The following is a 24,031-nucleotide window of genomic DNA, read 5'->3' as shown; positions in this document are numbered from 1 at the left end:
TATATATATATATATATATATATATATATATATATATATATTTATTTATTTATTTATTTATTTATTTATTTATTTATTTATTTGCACTTCACAAAAGTTTTCTTTAATAAAAAAAAAAACTAAATTACCACGGTAATATAATCCAAAATGACTTCTTCTAATTAGGATCTCACTCTATTGAGCATATATATGTGTAGTACATTTAGTTGAGACGAAATACATGTTCAATTTGTTATTAAAATCAACCCTTGATAAAATAAAATAAAATAAAATAATATGATCTACGTGATATTTGAAACCCATTAAAACGTAATCCATTTACACATGATAATATATTAACATAAATATGTAGTCCATCTATAATTTTAAGTTTTTAGTTAAAACAAAAATACATAACACATTCTTTAGTTCACTCACATCTCAAATATTATATCTAAACATTTTAATTATTTTTCAGCGTTTTAACTCTAAGTAGATTAAAATTTAATTGTTCTTGACCTACTATATCCATTGCAACATGTATTCAAACTTGACTTGTCAATGTGCATGTCCCATCTACTGCCCCCATTCTAAAACAATTGGCTTCTAGAGATATTACAACATCATATTTTATATAATAAATTTGTAACCATCCATATAAATATAGATTTAAAAATAGTAATTAAATAAATCATTAAAATATATATATATATATATATATATATATATATATATATATATATATATATATATATATATATATGAAAATGCAATTGAAATATTCAACTAAGGAAAATGCGTTTAAGACTTATCTGATACGAACAACATGCATAGCTCATCAACATTTATTTTCCAACTAAAACAAAGATTTTCGCCATTTTGTCCCAAAGATCTTTCTATGAGACTAAGGTTTTCGTGCTTTGATCGTCTGTGATGGGGAGGCAATAGTGAGATAAATCTAGGTAAGAAAGAAGAAAAAAACACAAATTCATGAGAAAAATAACTTTTTAATAAATAAATAATAACACATCATCCATAATAAGATATAAATAAAATTAAATTGACATCTCACATGTATGTCAATAATAAATCACCACCTCAATAGATAATTAAAATTTGACTGGTTAATTGGTCTAGTTTCATAATTTTTCCTTGTTTGATGAATAAATTTTACTCTTTTTTTTTTTGTCAAGGAGAGAGAGTTGGACCCAATGACTAGGTAGAGACCGAAGCTAGGCCCCAATATCTGACCTTTCAGCTGCGACAAATGCCAACCTCATCTTCCTAGATAACACTTAGGGAATCCTCAATTGTAAATTTTGCTTGATTTTTACAGAGTTTGTGACCGAGCCGGAAGAAAGAGAAAGTGGAGAGAGAATGAAAAAAATTTATTTTTTGTCTCAAAGGTGGACCCCACAAAATGAATAAAAACGCGCACCACCAGCCGCGCCCACCGGGTGCGTGCTGAGGGTTGTCGCCAACTCTCTTTTATTTTTCTATTTTTGTTTAATTTCTGACAAAAATATGATTAAAACCCACACAAATGAGTTTGCTCTTAGAGGTTTCTCCATTGTCATCAGTCCAGACTCATGCAAAAGCGAGAAAATCGTCATACGATATGCATTTCTATTATGTTCTCTAACTTATTTTTGTATGCAGTTCGGTAATCTATTTGATTATTTTTTTAATTGTATTTTTATTAATTTTAGCTTTTTAAAAAAAGATACTCTTCACAAAAAAAAAAATACTCTTCACAAAAAAAAAATACTCTTCACAAAATTCCATATATATTTACGTGGATTTGAAGCAAACTACTTTACGGTCTTACGCGCGTGGAAACAAAATCTACTCCGTGATTGCTTAAATATCAGCCTCTACCGTACTATTTGGTGTTTGACGCCCAATTTTTTATATTATCTTTTTTCTATTCTCCGTCTCAGTGTTCAGCTCCCTATGTCTTGACGCGACATCAGCTTTCTCTCCCAGACAGCCTCTCGATAAAACGCGGTTTTTCATCTCTCTCAGCTCCGCCATAAACCCTAGCTTTTTCTCTTTTCCTATCTGTCTCTCTGAGTGCGTCCGCGAGCTGAGAATCGATTTACGAATTGCGATCGTCGGGGAATGGATGATAAGGGGAAGTTCGATCACCATGACTTCACCGCCGAATCAAGCGGCTGGGCGCTGCGAGGAGACGCCGACGGGGCGTACTTCTTCGGCGACGGCGGCGTGGATAAGGAGGAGAGCAGCATCCTGAGCGACTTCGGCTGGAATTTTCAACCGCTCGACGGAATTTCCGGCGGAGGCGGAGGAGGAGGAGGAGTTGGAGCGTTCGATCTGATCCACGCAGATTTGGCGGGAAACGGTTGTGTTTCTGGTTCCGGCGGTGCTGATGAGAGCCCTAGCGGCGATGGAGAGGCGGCCGCGACTCAAGCCGAGCCGGCGACTTCCAGCTCCTCAGAGGAAGCGGCGGCGGTGGAGAAGCCCTCGTCCTCCTCGCGGCCGCCGCAGCCGCCTGCGGACACAACGTGAGTGAGTGAGTGCGTGTGTTCTCACATGAAATGCGTGTCTAAATCCGTAATTAAATGCCGTTTTCAAGGTCAAAAAGATATAAAAAATTTTCAAAAAAAAAAATTAAAAATTCCTAAATTCATAATATATTCCTTTTGAATTTTCCTGGAAACTCGTGAGAAATGGACCGTAGAATTATATATAGGATGCAACCCCAATAGGAATAATGCCATTCTCCGTCCGTACACTTTTTGAAGGATTACGTTAATGGGGGAGTTCGAGGCCGGTGGTGAGTCGGTTGCAGAATAATAGCAAACATAATAATTTGTTTAAAAAAAAAAAAACACTTTACACTCACGCGCACAAGTCTTTTTAGTCATCGGAGATACTTGTTCAGTGGATATATCACCGCCGCCATTACGGCGGGAATGGCGTGCTGTCCTATTTCTCCAGGTGCAACCTCTTTCCTCGTAAATGGGTTGTTGAAAGATAGCTTAGAAAGTCGAGTCGAGCATTATATTATCTGGCATTGATTATTAGACAAGTATAAGAAAATAAATTTCATATTAGTTATAACTTTTTAATTTCTCCTTTATGGTTAAATGATTTTTCTATGATGATCTCCTGTATGTTAGTAATCTCTTACTGTGAAACCCTGAATTTGATGAGTGTTCTAGGATATTTTATAATAAGGATGTTGAGTGCGTAGTTATTGACGCTGGCCTGATGTTTTTGAATTGGGTTATAATATATAATCTGTAGTTGAATGCATATTATATTAGACGAGATCAGGAAGGTTTTTCTCTGTTGTTATTACATGATGATGAAGGGAGCAAGAATCAATATGTGTAATGATACTTTAGGCTACTGAATATTCCGCAGAAGTAGCAAAGCGAAAAAGAAGGGTCCGAAGCGAATCAAGCAGCCGCGGTTTGCATTCATGACTAAAAGTGAAGTTGATCACCTTGAAGATGGGTACCGGTGGAGGAAATATGGTCAGAAAGCTGTCAAAAACAGCCCCTTTCCCAGGTTCCATTCCACCTTGCTTTATTCTTTTTAAATCACTGGCTTACAATCTGACCAACTTGACTGGAGTCACAGGCTTACTTTATTGTTAATTGGTTTACTGCTAAATGCTGAGGATGGAACTAAAAATGTTGGCCTGGTGGGTTAATTATTGCTTGATGGTTGCAGGAGCTACTACCGCTGCACCAACAGCAAATGCACGGTGAAGAAGAGAGTTGAGAGATCCTCTGAGGATCCCACGGTGGTGATCACAACGTACGAGGGGCAGCACTGCCACCACGCTGTCGGCTTTAGAGGCGGGTTCATAGGCCACGAGGCCTCGGCATATATGGCCCGGTTGAACCCTTTAGCCGTGCAGTCATATCTACCCGGGCTCACCGGCCAATCACATACTCTACCCATCCAATTACATCAAAACCTGACACACAACATCGAATCCCATGACCCAAGCCGTCGCCCTACACCACCACAACTCCCTCCAGATGAGGGATTGTTAGGCGACATGGTGCCTCCTGGGATGTGGAACAAGTAAGAAGTGACCAAATTGAAGGTATGCATGCATACACTTCCTAAATTATTATTATTATTATTATTATTATTAGCTTGATTGATGCAAAGATGCACAGTAGTGTTAAGTTGTCTCGATCTGCTGGTCTGATAAGTATATATACAACTATAAATTAAAGTTTTTTAGTTTGAGGATGTGATACAATGTCTTCAACATGAATGGCATGATTCGATGTCCACTTGCTTTTGCTAGATTTCATCTAATACATGGGGTAGGGGCCAGCCATCCCAGAAGGACTAGCTTTAAGATCTGTCTAGCATTTATGCCTATGGTTTGGCAGCAACTGCCTCAATTAAGTTTGTCCTTTTTATTAATATATATATTAATTAATAGGCCAAAGGTAATAGGTCGAACAACGTCCGCATTTTATTGGACGAGACTAACCAGATCGAGTCTCGATTTATTTCATTCGATGACAACCTTTAATATTAGTGCGTGATTAGTTGAGCCGAACTTCGATTAACCCTATTTGATGACAAGTCTCTAACATTATTAGTGTATATACATGAGTTCAAACTTGTGACGTACAGTGTAACAGTAATAAATATATATACAATTTAAAATTTGTATATATATATTTTCTAGCTAGGTTACCAAATTAAGTGAAGAGGCATAGGTGATGGCTATATATGACATAGTATGAAGCCTAGACTATCCTTTTCTAATATGGTGGGGACTGGGGAGCCCTACCTAGTGGGCTAGTGTGGGCATGGTGCTTCATTTGTTACTGGCGATTAATTAAATGGCTTTTAAAGATTATAGCAGCCAACCAACAGAAACCATTAAAGAGAGGACTTGTGAAAATGTTGCTATGTGGCTTCTTCAGCTTCATAATTTTTTGTGAAAATGGAATACAGATAAGCTAAGTAGGCCAACCCTTAAGACTTGATGTTCTTTCAAATCCATTTTTCTTTGGCTTTCCATTTAGTTTGTCCAAACACTGTCATATAGACTTTATAATTTTTAATATTTTATATTTTATATTTTTATACAATTATTATTATTTTTTAAATTGAACATTATTTCATCAATTCCGATTCAGTTTTTAGTGCGCACACACTCATTTACTAACTTCTAGGTGCTACATATGGACCACTATATTACTATAGTTATACTTAATGCATACAGTTATAAGAAATTTCGTAATGTTCATCAGTACACATATATTACAAGAAATACGTACTATATTGTACATACTACAATACCTATGTTGAATAACCATTTTACTAGATATTATGGGAAGTATAACAATCACACCAAAAATAATAATAATAATAATAATAATAATAATAATAATAATAATAATAATAATAATAAAATTTTAAAAAATCAAACAAAGTTCAATTTTAGTGTAAACATACCCATTTATTAACTTTAAGGTGCTACAGATGACCCTATGTTACAATTGTTAATAGAGTTGTAAAATATTTCATATGACCATGTTTGGTAAATGTTGTTAGTTGATTGGTTAGAAGGTATCACTAGTTGATAACATTAGTTGATTGTAGAAAGATGTTTTGTAAATTAGTTGTTAGCTGTTAGTTGTTTAGTATAATTTTTTTTCTCAAAAACCTAATTGAAAAAGTTGTTTTGAGTAACTTTTTGAATTTTAGCATTTTGGAGTTACAAAAAACTAATTAATCATACGCTTATATTAATTTTTTAATCAAGTCAAACAACTAATAGTGGTTAAATAAATTAAAATTGACTGATAAGCTAATATGTAATTTGGTAGACATATATGACAAGAAATATTATATCGTACATATTGCTATACTCAAGTTGAATATAATAACCATTTTATTGGATTTGATGGGACATAACAATCACAATTCTTTTTACTAATCTTTTTTTTTTTTTTTGACTTTTTACTAATCTTTAGGTACTATAAATGGACCACTATATTACTATTTTTAATACACAGAAGAAATTTTTGTAATATTTGGCAGACATGACATATATGACAAAATATACTTATACTACTAACCTATTGTGAATAACCATTTTATTAGATTTGATATGATTGGGGAGTAACACCCCAACAATATGAATAGAATAACTTTGAAGATTCTCAACTTGTGGAAGAAGCTAGCTAGCAGAGATTGAGGTATACAGTGAGTGGAATCAAATTGTAAACCTTAAAAATTGTGCATATTAAGAAGATAAACCACTAAGAGCATCCTTATCTGTGGTTTATTTGGGGTTCATGTCAGAGAAAGAACTAAATGGATAAAATCAAAATTGATATGGAGGCTTCAATTTGGAGAGTTATTTCCCCTGCAAAATCTAAAATTTTGTAGGTGAAAAAAAAAAAAAAAAAACGTTCGCACAACGCGCGATTGCATGACAATTCGCGCCCTAGCAGGCGCGTGTTCCTCACGCACCAGTTGGGAATGTATTATATCTTATCTAAAAAAAAAATTATATATCTAATGGGAGACGATTTTTACACAATCTAATCTTAAGAAAAAGGTTATATTTAGTTTGTCCTCATGTCTATTACATGCAAAGAAAGGTGAGATCCGGAGTTATATATTGTTGTTTGAAGTTGATGAAAAAGTTTTAAATTCATCTCCTTTTCCCCCATGAATTTGCATCGCAACATAACCTTTTACTAATGTTGTCTGGTTTATTGCTTTGTCTCCTGCTTTTAAAGTTCCCAACTTTTAGTCACCCCATTCATCATATACTAATTTTTTTTTTCTAAAATTTTCTTTTGGAATCCATTCGAATTCACGCTAACTACTACAAAATGAGGCATTTACATTTGTAGTAAATGACATAGGTATCTTTACTGCTCCCGACGCGAAAATTGCCTACTGTACACATCTTTACTAATAAGAGGCATAAAATGTATAGTAAGTTTTTAGGAGAGTAACAAATTTTGTTGTTAGAGTTTTTACATTTGAAAGTTGAAACTAACGCCGTCATTTAATTAAAAATTTAGGGATTATATTTACGACTTAAATAATTATATTGAAGAATTAAATTTACAGTATGCTTACAACTAATTAAATTTTGTTTTTATTTTCTATATTTTAATATTTTAATTTCTAAATTTTGTTGTAGTATTTTTTTTTAAATCCATCTAAGTTTAATTTTTCCCCAATAATTGAATTGGCCAATACCAAAACACAAATCTTAAATAATTTTACCAAAAAAAAAAAAAACACCAAGTAATTATAGAGAAAAAAAAAACTGTGGGACAATGGAAATACTATTTCTTCGACCCAAAAAAATAAAAATACTCCGTACTAGGACACGCATGCAGTCTCCACTGTTTCGACAAGAAAAAGTACAACAATTCAACAAACCCAAATTTGATGGATAATAATTCAAAATATTTATGTAACCTTATATTATGAATGCAGAAGATAATGGAGGAGATGATGATGGATGTATTATACTTTAACTGCCGATGGAGAAGATAATAGCAGCATGCAGTCAGCAGAAGGCAAGTCCTTTTACGTAGTACTTGCCTAATTAAGCCTTAGCTTAATAATAATTTGGTTTAATTATATATATATAACCCTTGATCAATGCCATATATGCATGGAGGCAATTAAGCAGCAGAATTAGGTTAGTTTGCTTATAAGGTTTAATTTGTTTTGTAATTTTTGAATATTTTTCTTCATTGAATTAAGGTTGATATGTCTGATTATTTAATACTCGCTATTCAGTATATTGAAATATACGGAGTATATTTTTAATACCAACTAAAGTTTAAAAATATTACTAGCTAGCTCCTTCTAAGTTATGAATTCTTGTGTTATATATATAATACTTCTTATGTTTAACTTTTGAAATTCAAAATTAAATACTATATATCTCCGAAAAGGGTAATCGGATTGGTAGAGCGCATGATTCTCATATCAGAAGATTACGAGTTCATGCCCTACCAGCTCCGTTTCGGTGAAGCTCATCGCATGTCTCCCTATTGCGATTTCTTACACATGAGCATGTCAATTTCCCTCGTCATCCAATAAAGTTTGAATACGGGGCAACTTCAGCCAAGTTAGTTAGACTATTTGCTTGATATTCACAATATTCTAAGTTTGACTTCCAGTGGGAGCCCCTAGTGGGAGCAGCTTAGTGGTCTTCTTAGTTTGAATCAGTCAGCTATGGGCAACCTGTGTACCCAGGATTTTCACCGCCAAACACAGTGATTTTTAGATGAGACAACTGGCCAAGAAATTTAAGGATGCTCCCTACCCAATACCCTACATTTCATGTATTAATTATTTCAAATATCATGATTTAAAAGTTGTCAAAAAAAAATGTTTTGCATGATTATGTTAGATAGATTGTAATGAGATCTTGTGCATTGATTCTCGGGGAAATTAGTGTAAATATGCTTTTTGCTGTAGCAGTTCGTGGAGTTCGAAATTGCTACGTTGTGTCAGCCGACATTACTTTTTACCCTTTCCTTTTTACCCTTTTTCACTTTTTGTCTTCCAAAGCCCGCGGTATGCTTCTCCATTATCACCCTCCCCTTCCCCTGCGTTTACTGCACGCGCCCCATTATTCAAATTTTCGGAACTAGTCCCCATTCTTTTTCTTGTTCTCCACTTCTAACAACATATTCTTTGATTTATGGAAAAAAAAAAACTCTTATAACCCTAGTAAGTGAAAATAACTTTAGTCAAACATCGTGAACCAGATACATAAAATGAGACGAGAGAGTATCAATATAAATAATCAAGTAGATTATGGTCTGATTGCATCAGTGTTACTATTTCAAATGGAAGGTCACAAGTTCGAGTTGTGTTCCACTTAAGGATGTTAGTATAATCATGTTGTACAGATATTATAGTCATATAGATAAATAATCAAGTTTTTTTTTTATAAAATTATTAAATTTTGTATATAGTAGGTAACATAAAAAAATAATAAATAAATAAAATAAAACCATCTCTACAAGTCCACTGAGAACAGTCAGAATCAAATCCTGTCTTGACCTGAGGTTTGGAATGGCCCACTTTTGAGCCTTGTACGACAGAAGTAGTTAATGGGCCCCACACTCTTCCTTTTGAGCATAACGGCCCAACTAATTTTGCACCAGGACATACTTTATGCTACCAAAAATAGCCCTGTACTCTAATTTACTCCTATTGTATCCTCTACCCTTTTGGTCATCCCCATTTTTCTTCATTTTTTTTTTCTCTCTCTCTTTTGCCCTTTATTAATGATGAGTGATTCTGAATGAAAATAGTTTAACATATTTTCTTGTTTTTTTTTAATGTAAAATTGTATATTTGAATCTTGAAAATGAAATAGTAGCTCTTAGAATAGACAATCTAAATTAAGAGCAACCTCATTAGTTTAATTTTTTTTAATATTTTTTTTTTAATTTTTGCAGGTCCAAGTATGAGAGAGAAGGAGGAGGAAAGAGGGAAAAAAGTTTTAAAAATTTGACAATTTAAAAAAACAAAAAACAAAAAAACGGTATTACGCGCCCAACATGGCGTATGCACTGCACGCGCTGTGTTGGGTGCATAAGTGCGCAAAACGCGCAGAAGATGACATATTTCTCTCACCTTGTACGGAGATTTTAATTTTTTTTTCTCTCATATACCCTCTATCCTCCACATCATCTTTGGCCGCATAAAAAAATTAGCTAAAACTACTAATGGAAATGCTTTAACTATGAGAAAATGATTAATTGGTTACATGTTAGCAGTTCTTTTAGGAAAGTGATCAATACCTATATAGTTTGATGAGAAAGAATTGGGACATCGTCTTGGTTCATATTTATCGTGAGCATAACAATGTATCTGATCGTCTTGCGGATCACGTGATTAAAGGAAACATGATTTAGGATGATTTTTGATTACCTTTGATTGACACTAGAAAAGTTGTTTGTGATTATTGTTTGGATATTACTTCACCCAAACAAGTCAATGTGACGAGACACTATGTCTTATTTTGGGTACATCTTTCAAATTAAAAAGAAATTTAACTAAGTAATGACTAATAATAACTTGATTTTAAATAATCAAAATTTAAATGTAATAAACAATTGAAAATCTAATAAATTTACAGAAAAAAAAAGGATAAGGAAAATAAAACATAGGCGATTATTTAGGAAAATTTAGACAGATTCAAACGAAGGTACCATAATAACTTTTTAACATCATTTGAAACTTCAAACTCATTCAATCTAATTGAAAAATAATAATTTAAAGTGGATATTGGTGGAGAAGATAAATTGGGAGATACGTCTTAATTGGCCTATAGACCTCAAATGCTTGTATATAGTCAAATTCATACCTCATGGGAATACTAGTTAAGCAAAACTTATGAACTTATTTTGAATTAGCTGACCAATTAAACTGTGTCCAAAAAAAAATAATGGCAGATTATAATTATAATGGACCAATTCAATGTGACAATCTAAAAGCTCGATGATACAAGTTCCATGAATTAGTTTAAATGAGTTGGCATGTTCATCGGGTGTATTTCCTTCATTATGGATTTACAAATTGTTACATTGTGTATTCAACGTTTGTGACATAGCGGTCAAAACATGTACCAAATTTATGACAAAACTAAGAACTGCCATGATAATAATGATTAAAATGTTTCGTTTGGTGCAAAATTAAGAGTGACATTGGATTGCTTTTATAATTAAAAGATTGATATATTTATTTATTTATTTATTTGAAGTAGCAAAAATGGATTGAAAGTGAAGTCCTTTGAGCTTTCCCTTTCTCTTACCGGGTCAATAGGTGCCATTTGTTTCACAAATTATGGATTATGACTTTCTGCTAAAAGAAACATAGTGATCATGTTGCAGGCGCCACCAATTGTAGGTGTCCTAGAAGTGTCTGTCAACTTCAAGAAAGCCCACATTTGGATTTGAAAATTAACTGGCAAATGGCAATCCCAACTAAAGTTAATAAGATAATTAGTATCACAATTCACAAAATTTTAAGTTTGACTTACCGATCAGTTATAAACAACAAGTTTTAAGTTTGACTTACCGATCAGCTATGAATAGCCTAGACCAGTTTATTTTACCTTCTTGTGGTCTTTTACCAGTAGAGCCACAGGGAGCTTTTTTTTTTACTTTCTTGGTTTTCTTGATTTGAACAGGTCAGTTATAGACATTCCAAACTGGTTTACTTACCTCTTGGTTTGAGCCGGTCACCTGTTGATAACCTACTGTAATTTACTTCCTTGTGGTCCTTTACCGACTAGGTCACAAAGGGAGTTTCACTCAGAGCATATCCCGTAAATCAAAGGATTTTGAAATTAATAGAAAAAGGCAAGAAAATGGCAGAGAACTAAGCATCTTGAATTGAGAAAAACAAAATTAAAGAATTACTGAGTAATTAAGGTGTAATGGTCTATACAAGAAAAGCCAGTAGCTTGGACAAAATGTTATTATCTGCAGATAACCAAATGGATGAAAACAGTAAAAACTGAGGCATTCTTGGAGTATGCAGAAATGGGTGATGGGAAAAATCTTTTGATTAAGAGCCATTTGCACATCATCATCATCATCATCATCATCATAAACACTGCAAGAATGCAGGGTGGTTTGTTGAAAATCTTTGATTTTGAGGCAAAAATTTGCATGCATCCCAGCATGAGATCAAGAATTATTCAATTGGAAATTGTCCCAACAGCAAAGTAACCATCTTTTTTGTTCTTTTTTCTTATTAGCAATCCTACTACCAAGCCATCAACTGCTCATCATCTTCGTCCTCAACGGGGGCGGGAAGATTGAGATCGAGCAAATCGGCCGCTTCTTCCTTGGCGGCAGCAGCTGGAGTTTGGGTGCCATTGATGACCTGAGCACCCCCAATGAAATGTGACCTTTTATGCCCTCCTAAAGCCTGCCCAGACTTAAACATCCTATGACAGAAAGGGCATTCATGTCCCTTCCCTTTCTTCGGCCTAGCCTTCTTCTCTGTCGTGTCCTTCCCCCCCGCCTTTTTGCTCCCGAAACAATCCCTAATCCTCCCACCATTCCCGTGATTATACGTTTCATCGGCCTCTAAGCTATTCTCACCAGTCCCATACCCCGACTCCATATCGGGATTCGTCTTTTTATGGCAAGGCCTGTGCCCACCAAGAGCCTGATAAGAGTTAAAACTCTTCTTACAATTCAAACACTCATACTTCTTCTTAGCAGGAGAAGAAGCAGAAGCAGCCTTCATCTTCTTATTATAAGATCCAGTCTCCATTTCTGGATCATAAGAAGTGTCATTTGTTGCCCTCTTTTGCTTCCCAGAATTTGATGCCACTCCAAATTCATCATAATTCTCATACTCCTTCTCCACTCCCCCCCTCACATAGCCTTTTACTCTGTTCAACACTTTACATTTCGCGAGGAACCCGTTCACAGAAACATCTGATTCAACCTTGTTTTCCCCTAAGAAATACCCAGAATCAGAGCTCTGGGATTCTGCCATCTCAGTATGCACAATGCTAGATTTCATCACTTTCCTATCTCCCATTTTCTTGGCTGGGGGGTTCTGAGTTTCATTGTCTCTATTATTGCAGACCTTATAGACAGTCCCATTACCATTACCATTACCCTTATTAGACCTTATAGAAGTTTTCATGTCAATGGATGAGGATTTGGTCTCTAGAACAACAGAGTTATTGTCAGAAAACTCCACAACTGAACCATACCAGTTCCCAGAATCCTTAGACAACATCATTAGACACTTGGCTACTTCCTCTTGCTCTTGCTCATCAATCTCAGACACAGATGAGGAGCCAATACTATTGTTGTTAGTTAAGGATAAGGAATAAGACTTGACAACAAGTTTCTTGTACCTCTTAGGATGATGTGTGGATTGGGATCTGTCCCTTGTTGTGGTGGTTGGGATCTGATCCTCCTCAGCTTCAGAATCAGAATCATCATCATCATCACTATCATCAGAATCATCATCATCATCAACTTCTTCTTCTTCTTCATCTTCTTCTTCCAGTTTTTTGCTCTCACTGGACCAAGACTGATCATCCTTGACCCCACCCCCCCTCTCCTTGTCAGAGTGGCAAGCCATGTGGCCACACAGGGCTTTCAGAGACTGAAACACCTTTCCACATTGCTTGCAGGCCTTTTCTTGGGGCAAAGGGGAAGTTGAGTCCACAGCCCTCCAAGTTTTCTTGGGATTCTCTCTTAGACCATAGGTAGAATACCCTCCTCCATGCTCAAATCTTTGTTGATGATCCCTTTTCATGGCTGTGGGGTCCCCACCCCCACCCCCACCCTCCACCATTTCAGCTGAATTTGCCACCACATGAGACCTCATATGCCCCCCTAAAGACTTCCCACAAGGGTACCTCTTGTAGCACTGCTTGCACACAAACTTCATCAGCTCTTGATGATCTTCTTCCATCCCACCAAATTTCATCTCCCCAACTAAAAACCCGGATTCAGAAACCAAAAAAATTGCAAAGTTTTAGCAAAAACAGTTTGGGAAATCCCACGGGGGAATTGGGAGAAACAAAAAAGCTCAAATCTTGGGAACACCCAGAGCAAGATTTTGATGATCCCAGTTGAGAGAGAGAGAAAGAGCAGAGCCCAGCAGATCAGACCCAAGTTTTGAGAGAACTTAAATCTGGCAAGAGGGAATTGGTGGACACAGATCACAGAGTCAGATTTGGAAACATTCTTGAAATTATAGCAGAAAGATCAGACCCACTTTTCTCTAAATGCCCACAAATTTCAACAAAGCAAAAACCAAAAAAACTGGAAAAAATAAAAAACAAACACAAAAATGATGTTTGTGCAGTAGTAATAACAGGAAAAACAAAAAACAAACAAACAAAACCAGACACCCTTTCCTTTCTTTTCCTCCTTTGCTTTCTTCTTCTTCTTCTTCTTCCTCCTCTAAGCTACTCACCACCCCACCCTACTTCTCCCCCTTCTCTCCCTCTACTCATCACACTTTTCTCTCTCATCATACTTCTTGTTTGGGTGTTATAGTTGGAGGAGAATTCCATGCACGAAAGCAAATAAGAAGAGAAAGATGGGTACCACGTGTAATCTTGAGAGGATCGTTCGTTATTCCTGATCAGACGGCCCAGATCTGCCCACCCCCTCTGTGAGATTTTGCTATCTGGGATTCATGGAATTTCTGAACAAATTATTTTTGTTGTTTTGGTACGCAGACTCCATATCATATGAAAGATTGAGAACAAAAAAAAAAAAGAGTAATAAAAGATATGCCAAAGTTTCTCATTTGTCTGTGTTCAATTGGTTAGTCACACCCATCAAAGGTCCGAATCTTCAGCCGTTATTGCTCTCTCAACTCCCCCAACCTAAAAAAAAATTGTACTTTTTTAAAAAGAAAAAAAGTCAAATTTTATAAGATTTACAAATTTATTAAAAAAAATTTACCAAATCTTTTGTCATACGATGTGGAATATAAATAGATTCTTTTAAAATATGAAAAATCTGCAACTACTACATGATGATGTATACTGGGTAAACTCTATTCTTATGTAAAGTTAATAAATCACATAAGAGATGTAAATCGCTCTAAGAAAATCATGTACGGTAGGTCCAACCAGTGAATAAAAAGAGTTTTATTGTCACATCATATGAAAATGCGTTTTATTCCCAACCAAGTTGGTTGGGCTGTTACCTTCACTAGATTTCAAGTAGGGGTGTTTGCGAACAGAGCTTTCGACAAACTACTCGTATTCGTGTTCGGTAGGAGTTCGTTTATGTTCGTTTATTAAGGTAAATGAACATTAACAAACAAAATTTAGAGCGCGATTAATAAACGAATTGAGTCTGGATAGTGGTAAGTTCGTTTGCTAAGAGATCGTGAACAAGCTCGTTTGTGTTTGTTTAATAATGTTCGCGAACAAGCTCGTTTATGTTTGTTTAGTAATATTCGCGAACAATCTCGTTAAGTGTTCGTTTAATAATGTTCGTGAACATGTTCGCGAACATGTTCACAAACATATATAGTACAGTTGTGTTGTTTGTTTGGTTATTGTTTGTGAACATAGATTATGTCTTGTTCACGAACGAATTGTGTTCATGAACATGTGCAGGTGTTTGGTAATTAGGTGTTCACGAACCTCTTTATGAACGTTCACGAACATGTTCGTAAACGTGTTCGCTAACGTTAACAAACACGTTTGTGAACGTGTTCGTTAACGTTAACGAACACGTTCGTGAACATGTTCGCGAACGTTAACAAACACTAATGACCGCTTAACAAACGAACACGAACAAGATTTTCAAAAACCTTAACAAACGAACACGAACACTAACACTCCAAAATCCTTAACAAACGAACACGAACAACCTCCGTTCGTTTATGTTCGATTCGTTAACATCCCTAATTTCAAGTTCTGGGCAGTGGAAATTGTTGGTCTCCTTTATCCTTTATACTATACTTATTTTAACAATCGTGATAATGATATTCCAAACATATTCGTCATTAAAAGAGGGTGAATGTCATCAAGTGAATACTCTCGCACTTCTAAACTATCCTTCTTGTTCCAAATATTGCCTACAGAACTAGTGAGCTAAGTTCATGCGGGCACTTTCAAAGTATATACTAACTCATCATTATGCTTGTTTTTGTTATATATTGATTGGTATAAAATGAGTTTTAAGGCTTGGGATTTAAAAAAAAAATTATTTAATCTAAAGGTGGTTACAAACTTACAGAGCAATATATACTATGATGTTGAATATTTCTTTGACCTTGTAAAAGTTGTTCATTAATTCCTTTTCGTGCGTTTCGAGATGTTGTCTTTTTCTCCTTTTCTTTTTAAAGAAAAATATATAATAGACACTACAAATAATTATTTTTTATTGCAATAAAAGGTAACAAGTTATCATTTTTAAACATTTTTTTTTAAAGATTATGAGTTTGATTCTTGTCCACACTTTTTCAATCGAACTCATTGCACACAGTCTACTACTCTACTTATTATAGTTTTCCTCTCTTGTGTGATTTACGAATCATTAACATGAGTAGAGTTTACCCAGTATACATCATTATTGGATAGTGACTACAAGATTTTCTTCATCGGTAAAAAAATACTTTTTTTTTGGGTTATCTCTCCTAAAATTTGTTTATGCAACAAGAGAATTTTGTTGATGATTGAAAGAGTATTTAATTTAAAATTAATAATCTCATAACTATGATATATTTACTTTAAACTTAATAAATCTTTTATATTCAAATAAATATAAATTTAAACTTCAAACTTAATTTTCTCTCACCACTCCTGCCATGATAAAGAAGTAATAAATCTTTTATTCAAACAATTATAATCAACTTGAAAATTTTATGACGTAATTTGCAATCCTCATATGTGATCAATCACCTTCAATTTTTTTAACCCAATGCAAATCTGTTTTTTTTTTAAATCATGAAATTATAATTATTCGCAATATTTTTTGTGTAGTTAAAATAATATCAAATGAATGTATCATTTTTTTCATTTAAATTGAACTACTCCGTAATAATTTGGACACTCTGACTTGCACCATGCTGATTTAAATTTTATTTTTTCTAAAAAAAAAAAAAAACTTATATGAGGAGCAACTTTAGGATCACATTTTTACTATTGAGTATTGAAATTGAAAGTAACAGTTGGTCTTATTTAAATCATTTCACCTCAGATTCGTAAAACGTAGTAATTTTTTTTAGCCAAAATATGATTTAATACATCTATATGCATTATATTATGGAGGTGTTTGGTAAATAGTTGTTAGCTATTAGGGTTAGTGGGTTTAACTAGTTAATATCATTAGCTGATTGTAGAAAATTGTTTGGTAAATTAGCTGTTAGTTGATAGCTGATTACATGCAAAATAACTTTCTAAAAAAATTGATCAAAAAAACTACTTTGAGCATCTTTTTAAATTTTAGCATTTTATAGCAATAAGTTGTTACAAAAAGCTAATTAATCACACTCATATTGATTGTTTAACCAAGTCAAACAGCTAATACAACTAATAGTGATCAAATAAACCAAAATTGACAGCTAACTATGTCACCAAACATGGCCTATATATATTTCAGTTTGAGATTCGTCAACTAATATAATTTAATTTGAGTAACACGTAATTTGTAATTTGGGTAGATATTTGAAGGGAGTTTGTCATATTGAGAAATGTAGCCCTCAAAGTGATATATGTTATCCATACAAGGCAAAAAGATTATCAATAAGGAAGGGGAAAGATTAAGATGAGATACTATATCAAGATCCTCATATTTGGACATATTTGAAATTTAATCAATATCATTACTTATAATCATTGATTCATAACTTGAAATTGAAAGGCTTGGATATATATAGATATAGAGATAGAGATATAAAGCACAATTGGTGGGAAAATTTCTCCTACCTATGCCTAACAAGTGACAACCTAGTCATGACTTATTATTATTATTAAGTTTGTGTTTTATGGTACAGTAATACTATATACATACATATATATATACATGCATACATACATTTATCTTATGATAGTCACTTCCTTACGTGACAATACTTGATTGATTCTCTGTGTAATTAATTAATACGCAAATTTTACGAGGTGGGTGCACAAGTTGGGTGATTCTAATTAATGGTACAGTAGTAATTGACATTAGAACATAATAACATAAATTAATCACAGCTTTAATTGCCACCAAAGAGTTACCTTAGCAAATTGTCCAAGTCAACACACCCTACTTGTCTTGTGCATGCATCACTACAGCCACTCTAATCATGAACTTATTTAATTCTCTCTTTTAATTTTCATTCTTCTTTTTCTAAACCTACTAAAACTAAACTTGTATAATGGTCCACCTTAAAATGTAGCCAAACTCCAAGATGCATACAAGATATAATTTATCGATCAACTCACCCACAACTCCACAAGCCACACTAGATGACCTCAAGGTTTGCAGAGTCTACAACACTGTTAACGCGGCCTTTACAGTAGGCCCCGATTTACTCGGAGTGTTACACAGGGAGATGCATCTTGTACTGAATTCATGATTTACTTTTTTTTTTTAAAAAACTTCATTCTTTCATTTCATGTGTACTTTCTGCCTGTAATTACTTAGAACTATCATATCCTATTTTAATTATTCATTTTTTTAGCATGATAAAACTAACCTAATCGAACTTTAATTAAACTCATTCGAAAAATAATTCTCCCAAAAAAAGAAAAAATTACATGCCTATAAGTTTAAACATTCGACTTGCCATTTGTCTTTTGATTATTTTAAAATCTTAAAAGGCTTGCACTTTAACCAGTGGTATCAAACCCTTCCCTTTATACGGGAGGTGGTAGGTTCGAGCCTCAGTGGAGTGACTCTTGTGCTTCAATAGGTTGAGAAAGCCTCAGTGGAGGCAATACTGACTCTTGTGCTTCAATAGGTTGAGAAAGTAGTTATGAACAGATACTGCATTGTAATAGAGTTAGTATTATTCAAAAAAAAAAAAAAGTCTTGCATGCACTTTAACCAGTTGATGAGATCTCACTGTCAACCTTGTACCTTTCATAGATCCATGATAACAAAAATACATTTATTGTCTTACCTCATCTTATCAATCATGTATAATATGTTCCATATTTTACAACCCCATGTTTGTATGTTAACGTTTATAAATAAATAAAATTAATCGATCATATTTTGATATGTGTTATTAAACTTTTATATGGAATTAAAGATCATAGAATCAATCTATCAAAATAAATTTTACCAAAAAAATCTATCAAAATAATTTATACTTCATTTTTTAAATAGTTGAATATAACACATAATTAACTAATTCAAATAGGTTGAAAAACTATACATGAATTTTTTTTTGTTTTTTACTTCTTTCAAATGCATTTTTACTCATTTATGAATTTCATAGACTATTCATTTGCCATGTGTATCTATCTAAAAATGATATAAAATCCAATAATGTAAATATTTTAACAAAAATATAAAATATTTTGAGTAGTTTGTTGCAATAATTAATATATATGTAGATATATATATATATATATATATATATATATATATATATATATATACACATCAAATTACTCATAAAATTTATATGAATGATTTTGTTAAGAGGTAGGGGACAAAAAACATGAGGACCAAAGTGACTATACTCATGAATTATGACGGTTATCATCCAATTTACAACAAAGTAAATTACCCCAGACTAGTACTTATGTGCAATAATTTTACCAAAGGTAACCTACCATAGGAATACAAGTACGCCTATTACAATTTTTACTACCAAATAATCATAAGTCGATCATTGATCAACTAATTGAATTATGAGTGTTAATTTTAAATATGTGAATATGGTTAATAGAGCATTGAAGTTTTTCTATTGTGAATATTAACTAATACTTGTTGTGTGGACCATGATCCAAAACCGACGTCGTTTCGCGTCTTCTTTTTTTTTTTTCACGCGATCCGCTGCTGTAATATATATTTTTATAACTCATAATGTACATCATTCTAACACATAATGCACGTTATCTTATCTCAGAAATTTCATTATTCTAATTCATAATGTACATTGTTCTAATATATAATGTGCGTTTCTTACTCCAAAAGTTTCATTATTCTAACATATAATGTACATTATTCTAACTCATAAAATTCAGCGACATCGTTTTGGACGGTGGTCACACAATAATTTGTCAATATTAACTACTAAGGCCTGCATAGGTTATAGGTCCTTAAGTGTTAGTGGATACCCGTCCGGCCTTCAAGACTTGGGCTTCTGATTTCGTAAGGCCCTTTTGGGCTTAAAGCCCAAAATGATCTACTCAGGCTCAAATGGCCCAATACTTAGTTTGACCCAATAGTCGCCTTCCGTGACATCATTTTTGTTTTGTTTTTTTTTTTAAATTAGTAAACATATTGTTGAATATAGAGTTGTCCAAAAATGTGTGAATGTAGAGGTTTCAAAGTGTGAATGTAGAGTATAGAAATCATGAATGTAGATTTATGATTGTATGAATGTAGAGTTGCCCAGAAATGTGTGAATGCGGAGGTTTCAAATTGTGAATATGAAGTATAGAAATCGTGAATGTAGAGTTATGAATTTGTGAATCTATAATAGAGTTAAGAAGTTCTAGCAACTTGTAGCCTTGTAATGTGTGGATGTGGAGTTCTCAAGTTGTAAATATGGAATATATAACCTGTGAATATAGAATTTTGAATGTGTGAATGCATAACAGTGGCAATATAGTTACTAAATATATAATCCAGTAATGTGTGAATGTGGAGTTTACAAATTGTGAATATAGAGTATAGTGTATGTGAATATAAAATATAGTATAGGTGAATATAGATTCAGGTCCACCTTTACTGACCTGGGGTCCACGGCATAACAACCCTCGCCTTCCGGAAGTCATCTTCACTCTCACTCTCGTCATCAGTTTTATCGCACAGTGGATTTCAACTGCGAACGAAAAGCTCAAGCAATCGTTAACCATGGCGACGCGCCACCTGCTATCATTCACGCGCCGCTCTCGGACATTGGCTCCGTCGTGCCTAAGCCAGTCTACTCGATCCGCCTCGCAGTCTCTAGCTCAGGCTTCCGAAGCTCCGGCACCGGCCTCCCCGCCTCCTCCGGAGTTCATGATCTACGACCGATTAGCCGAGAGCGTGAAATCGAAGCTCAAGCGACTCGGGAGACCGGACCTGAGGTTCCTCAAGTACAACTCGCCCCACCCTGTCGAAACCAACCACGCGCCGATCCTCTCCGCCCCCGAGACTAAAGTGACCACTCTCCCCAACGGGCTCCGAGTCGCCACGGAGTCCAATCTCGCTGCCAAAACCGCCACCGTGGGAGTGTGGATCGACGCCGGATCGCGGTTCGAGACTGACGAGAACAATGGAGTCGCGCATTTCCTCGAGCACATGATCTTCAAAGGGACCGATAAGCGGACACAGAGGACATTGGAGGAGGAGATTGAGAACATGGGTGGACACTTGAATGCTTACACTTCGAGGGAGATGACCACGTACTATGCCAAGGTCCAAAGCAAGGATGTGCCTCAGGCGCTTGATCTTCTGTCTGACATTTTGCAGAATTCGAAGTTCGAGCAGGGAAATATTGACCGCGAACGCAATGTGATTCTCCGCGAAATGGAGGAGGTATGCTGATTTTATTTTTGCTCCAATATTTGAAGCGTTTAAACGTTGTTTAATCTTAGTTAACATATTATGCTGGTAATTCATAATTATTACTACTATTTGATTTTGTTATGGAGACTATTTCATAACAAAAGTTACTACTTTTTACATGTTTAGCGAAAATTATGCATTGTACACACTTTTTAGTTTGTTTTAGACTTTTAGGCAATGATCCATAAGCACCACTAGCTTTGATAGCGCCATAGCGGATTATTTATAATTCAAGGTAACATAGTATAATCATAATTTATAATCATTAATTTTGTCATAAGGGACCTATACCTAGATGAATAAACACAGTTCAGACTGTCTGTTATGATGCTGGTGCTTCATAGTGCATGCTAAGCCTAATCAGAATATTGTGATAGCTATTCTATTAATGAAATGCTTGTCAAGGAAATTGAATTAAAAAATTACTCTGTAGTAACAAATCCCCCATCCCCACTAAAAAAAAAAAAAGGAAAGCCACACAGCTAAAAAACAAATAATTCCACCAGATTTTTAAAACTTCTTTAATAAATAGGATAGGTAATTGAGATGTCAAACGATTAAGCAAAGTGTTCCTTCCAGAAACATTGTTCACTATTTTGTTCCTGTCTTCTGATGGGCAAGAATCATGTGCCCTAATAATGCAATCTGATGAATGTCTTGACTTCAAATTCGCAGTTTACTTGAATATGCAGTATTTATTTATTCACTGTCTTTCTTATGGTTGAGAAACCTGGATCTCATTTTCTGAAAGAATTTTTCTTGTAGGTAGAAGGACATCCTGAGGAAGTCATTTTTGACCAGTTACATGCCACCGCATTCCAGTACACTCCTTTGGGTAGAACGATTCTGGGACCAGTTGAGAACATCAATAAAATAACCAAGGAAGATATTCAGGATTACATTTCAACGCACTATGCTCCTCACAGAATGGTATTTGAATAGTGTTAATGAAATAGTTTTGATGATTTTTAAAATTGCTTTGAAGTTCTTATTTTTTATGAATGCAGTTTTCATTATGTACTTTTAATGTTTTCTGTGAATCTATCATTATTTTGTATCTTATTTTATTTGCTTCAGGTGGTATCGGCTGCTGGAGCCATAAAACATGAGGATGTGGTTGAGCAAGTGAAGAAGCTTTTCACAAAACTATCGGCTAACCCTGTTACCACGTCTAAGTTGGTTGCAAAAGAGCCAGCAATATTCACTGGTTCAGAGGTGTGATGGAAGTTTGTGATGTACACATTTTATGTCATTATTTTTTCATTTTGGCACCTTTGATACTTAATGTTATATTTTACAAAAAAATACAGGTCCGAATCATTGATGATGATCTGCCTCTTGCTCAATTTGCTGTTGCTTTCAGTGGAGCATCATGGACAGACCCTGATTCCACTGCTTTGATGGTCATTCAACAAATGCTGGGATCATGGAACAAATACTGTGGAGGGGGAAAGCATAATGGGTTGGTCTTATTGCTAAACACCTCCATGCATTTTGTTCTCTGCTATTATCTTAATAGGGCATTGCTGGAAGGATTTCATTCCATTTGTGTTTCTTGGATTTCATGTGGTTTGACTATTATCCTGATTACGTTGTTATGTGTGTCTATGTGTTCTATAAACAGTTCAGAGCTTGTACAGAGAGTGGCAATTAATGAAATTGCTGAGAGTGTGATGGCTTTTAATACCAACTATAAAGATACGGGGCTTTTTGGTGTCTATGCTGAAGCCAAAGTAAGTCCAAAATATATTGGAGTATGTGTTTTGCCCTTGAAAGAGCATTTGCTATAACTCTCTTCTGTTAGTAGATTGTACTGAAAATTCCTATTTGCTTGTATTGCATATTATCAAATTTGTGTGTTCTCTTTGGACTTTCTATATGTTTGAACTTCAAAGCATGTTGAGATTCTCTTATTGAGACATGGAAGTAAATGAGTTAATTTGGGTAATTTTGCATACAAAAGCTGCAGCTGACTCTCATGTAGGAAATGATAAGTGATGAAAAAATAGATGGGGTTTAAGGGAGACTTGAGCCATGAATATAATTTTGTAAGCTAGAATTGTTTGGGAACTTATGGTGCTTAAGAAGTAACAATATTCTGCTAGGCACCAAGCATTCCAATTAATGAATGAGGGCTTTACACTTTCTAATAATTTCTGTGCCACATGTTTATTAAATGACTGCAATTTTATTATTATTTTTTCTATTTATTATGAGAAACTTTTGTTTTTTGATACTAAAGAGAATAAGCTTTATAGATCTCTTAGACTGTGGATAGATCAAGAATCAACTTTTCTGCTACTAGTTTCTTGTGTTTATTGCTAATGGAAGCTTGGGAGAAAGAGAGCATGAGAATAGTTTCTAGATTGAGAGTTCCCAGATTTCAATAGTCCCTGCCCCCTTTCTAAAGCTGAAAATGAAGGAAGAACTAAGAACGAATAGGGGGTCTTCATTATGTTTGTTCTGCTCCTCTTAAATATTTCTGTTTCTGTGCATTTTATGTTAAGTCTGAAAAGTCTATTGGTTCATGCACATTTTCCACTGTTCACTGTTGACCATAGTGACAAACTTCCATGATAAGTGGGGAGGGAAGAGTGATGTGTATTTCTTAATGATGATGACATAGTTGAGCAAATCCTAAGTTTTTAACTTTTTCTATACTTCTGCTTTCCCAGCCTGATTGCTTGGATGACTTAGCTTATGCAATAATGTATGATATATCCAAGTTGTGCTACCGAGTATCAGAAGCTGATGTCATCCGTGCTCGTAATCAGGTACTTGTGCCTAAATGGCTGTTCATACCCCCCCCCCCCCCCCCC

At 34.5% G+C, this 24,031-nt stretch overlaps 3 protein-coding genes across 4 annotated transcripts in view; 2 read left to right on the top strand and 1 right to left on the bottom strand.

Annotated features, from left to right (window-relative positions):
- The first annotated feature begins 1,915 nt into the window (after positions 1 to 1,915).
- Positions 1,916 to 7,811, top strand: LOC116024692 (probable WRKY transcription factor 57). Of its 2 annotated transcripts, none has more exons than XM_031265661.1 (4): positions 1,916 to 2,504; positions 3,370 to 3,516; positions 3,682 to 4,063; positions 7,456 to 7,811. In XM_031265661.1, the coding sequence occupies exons 1-3, from the start codon at positions 2,101 to 2,103 to the stop codon at positions 4,043 to 4,045; spliced, it is 915 nt and encodes a 304-aa protein (XP_031121521.1). In that variant the 5' UTR covers positions 1,916 to 2,100; the 3' UTR covers positions 4,046 to 4,063; positions 7,456 to 7,811. The 2 variants fall into 2 exon arrangements, with proteins under 2 accessions (XP_031121521.1, XP_031121520.1); XM_031265660.1 differs by having other exon boundaries at positions 1,917 to 2,504; positions 7,453 to 7,811.
- A 3,617-nt stretch (positions 7,812 to 11,428) lies between these two features.
- LOC116026044 (MATH and LRR domain-containing protein PFE0570w-like) lies at positions 11,429 to 14,157 on the bottom strand. Its single transcript, XM_031267489.1, has 2 exons — positions 14,079 to 14,157; positions 11,429 to 13,659 (listed from the first exon to the last, which is right to left on the bottom strand). Exon 2 carries the CDS (start codon positions 13,450 to 13,452, stop codon positions 11,758 to 11,760), a length of 1,695 nt encoding a protein of 564 aa, XP_031123349.1. The 5' UTR covers positions 13,453 to 13,659; positions 14,079 to 14,157; the 3' UTR covers positions 11,429 to 11,757.
- A 6,291-nt stretch (positions 14,158 to 20,448) lies between these two features.
- Positions 20,449 to 24,031, top strand: part of LOC116024482 (probable mitochondrial-processing peptidase subunit beta, mitochondrial) — a 5,460-nt gene continuing 1,877 nt past the window's right edge. Inside the window, exons 1-6 of the mRNA XM_031265379.1 lie at positions 20,449 to 21,182; positions 21,978 to 22,142; positions 22,290 to 22,427; positions 22,523 to 22,674; positions 22,837 to 22,945; positions 23,888 to 23,986. Coding sequence (XP_031121239.1) covers positions 20,517 to 21,182; positions 21,978 to 22,142; positions 22,290 to 22,427; positions 22,523 to 22,674; positions 22,837 to 22,945; positions 23,888 to 23,986 — 1,329 coding nt within the window. The 5' untranslated portion in view covers positions 20,449 to 20,516. The remainder of the gene's footprint in view (positions 21,183 to 21,977; positions 22,143 to 22,289; positions 22,428 to 22,522; positions 22,675 to 22,836; positions 22,946 to 23,887; positions 23,987 to 24,031) is intronic.

This window comes from Ipomoea triloba, chromosome 7 (assembly GCF_003576645.1).
Source record: "Ipomoea triloba cultivar NCNSP0323 chromosome 7, ASM357664v1".
Classification (NCBI taxonomy): domain Eukaryota; kingdom Viridiplantae; phylum Streptophyta; class Magnoliopsida; order Solanales; family Convolvulaceae; genus Ipomoea; species Ipomoea triloba.
Note: the sequence above shows the minus strand (reverse complement) of the source record. Positions and strands in the feature narration are given on the sequence as shown.